Source organism: Sipha flava, unplaced genomic scaffold, assembly GCF_003268045.1.
Source record: "Sipha flava isolate LNK unplaced genomic scaffold, YSA_version1 31145_pilon_pilon, whole genome shotgun sequence".
Taxonomy (NCBI): domain Eukaryota; kingdom Metazoa; phylum Arthropoda; class Insecta; order Hemiptera; family Aphididae; genus Sipha; species Sipha flava.
The window spans coordinates 1-1,283 of record NW_020272990.1 but is presented as its reverse complement, the minus strand read 5'-3'; the positions used below and the strand labels follow the sequence as shown (position 1 = coordinate 1,283).

Sequence of the window (1,283 nt, the reverse complement as noted above, 5' to 3'; positions counted from 1 at the left end):
TTGTCACCAGAACACTTAAACGTTCTTACTTATTTACCGTTCTTAAAATAGAATTTGTTGTTAAGTAAAAGAGGTAAAACAATGTTGATTTTTGATAGGTTTAAATATGTTTTTGGTTATACGTCACAAATGTAACTCGGTGGGGATGTTTTATGAAAAATTGCCGGGTCAATATTTTTGAAAAATAAAAAGTAATATTTGCAACGAAAGGTACGTTTTTTATCTACGAGTAAAATAAATATATTTATTTAATTATTTATTTATTTATGACAATATGTGTTTTTTCAAAACTTTATCGAGACAATATTTGACCTATCTTTGTTTTTTATTTTATAAATAGTTAAATAGAATAGGCATATAATAACATGAAATTATGTAATACTTTAAAACTCTAATATAATTGTACCTAAATTCAATTAATATATTATAATTATTTACTCGTATTAAAATTTGTAATGAAAGAATGAGTCACAATTGTACATGATTCCCAAACGTCTTATCACAAAAATAAATTTTGGTGAAAACGGGAATCATACCTTTTTCGTTTTTGGTGATATAGGGCTGTGCGTAAATCAAGGAATCGGATTTTTGGCGGAAAAGGTACATGCCCCTTTTTCTATTTATTATCAACCTGATTTTTTTAATATACTTATTAGTTTTGACCGTCTTGGTTTGATCCTGTACTTGGACAGCAATCAATTCATTATGAACCGCGAGTTTATTATCCAATTTTCCGACGTTTTCTTCAGTGCATGTAGAATTATCGTTCCCCGTTAATTTTCCCTCACGATCAATTAGGGTAGTCATTGTAGTTGATAAGCAATTGATATTATGTTTAATGTTTTTCTCTGATTCGTTGGTCAATTGCGGCGGCTGAACTTTGTTGGCATCAATACTTCTGTGACCAATGCTATCAATGGCAGTGGCCATAAACAGCTTGTCTTCGATGCCAGCCGACGTGACAACACATAAACCATCAAATACCCCGTTATCTTTATACTCGTTTTCAATGGAATTGTTTTCTGACATTTTAATTTTTTGATACATCAATGTAGCAGCTTTTCGTTTACCCTCTTTCTTCAGTAGACCCTCGACTAATCGATCGGTACAAAGGAACATTATTATTTTTTCGAATAAGAGTAGAAATTTTAATTCAATCACTTACCCCTGACTGTGAACGATAGTACGGTACACTCTACCGAATAAGTAAAAGTTGTACTATCACCTTCTTCGAAAAACTTATACTCCGGTAGTCTCCAATTTCGGTACATACACAATTCTTG

The 1,283-nt window shown here is 31.3% G+C and overlaps 1 protein-coding gene across 1 annotated transcript; it reads right to left on the bottom strand.

Annotated features, from left to right (window-relative positions):
- Positions 1-455: 455 nt before the first annotated feature.
- Positions 456-1,273, bottom strand: LOC112686483. The gene is made up of 2 exons (XM_025558760.1): positions 1,166-1,273; positions 456-1,094 (listed from the first exon to the last, which is right to left on the bottom strand). The coding sequence occupies exons 1-2, from the start codon at positions 1,269-1,271 to the stop codon at positions 469-471; spliced, it is 732 nt and encodes a 243-aa protein (XP_025414545.1). The 5' UTR covers positions 1,272-1,273; the 3' UTR covers positions 456-468.
- Positions 1,274-1,283: the final 10 nt, after the last annotated feature.

Coding starts and splice junctions, on each gene's coding strand:
- LOC112686483 (XM_025558760.1), bottom strand. CDS start 1,271: ATGTACCGAAATTGGAGACTACCGGAGTATAAGTTTTTCGAAGAAGGT. Junction 1,095..1,165: donor ACTATCGTTCACAGTCAGGG/GTAAGTGATTGA, acceptor CCGATCGATTAG/TCGAGGGTCTACTGAAGAAA.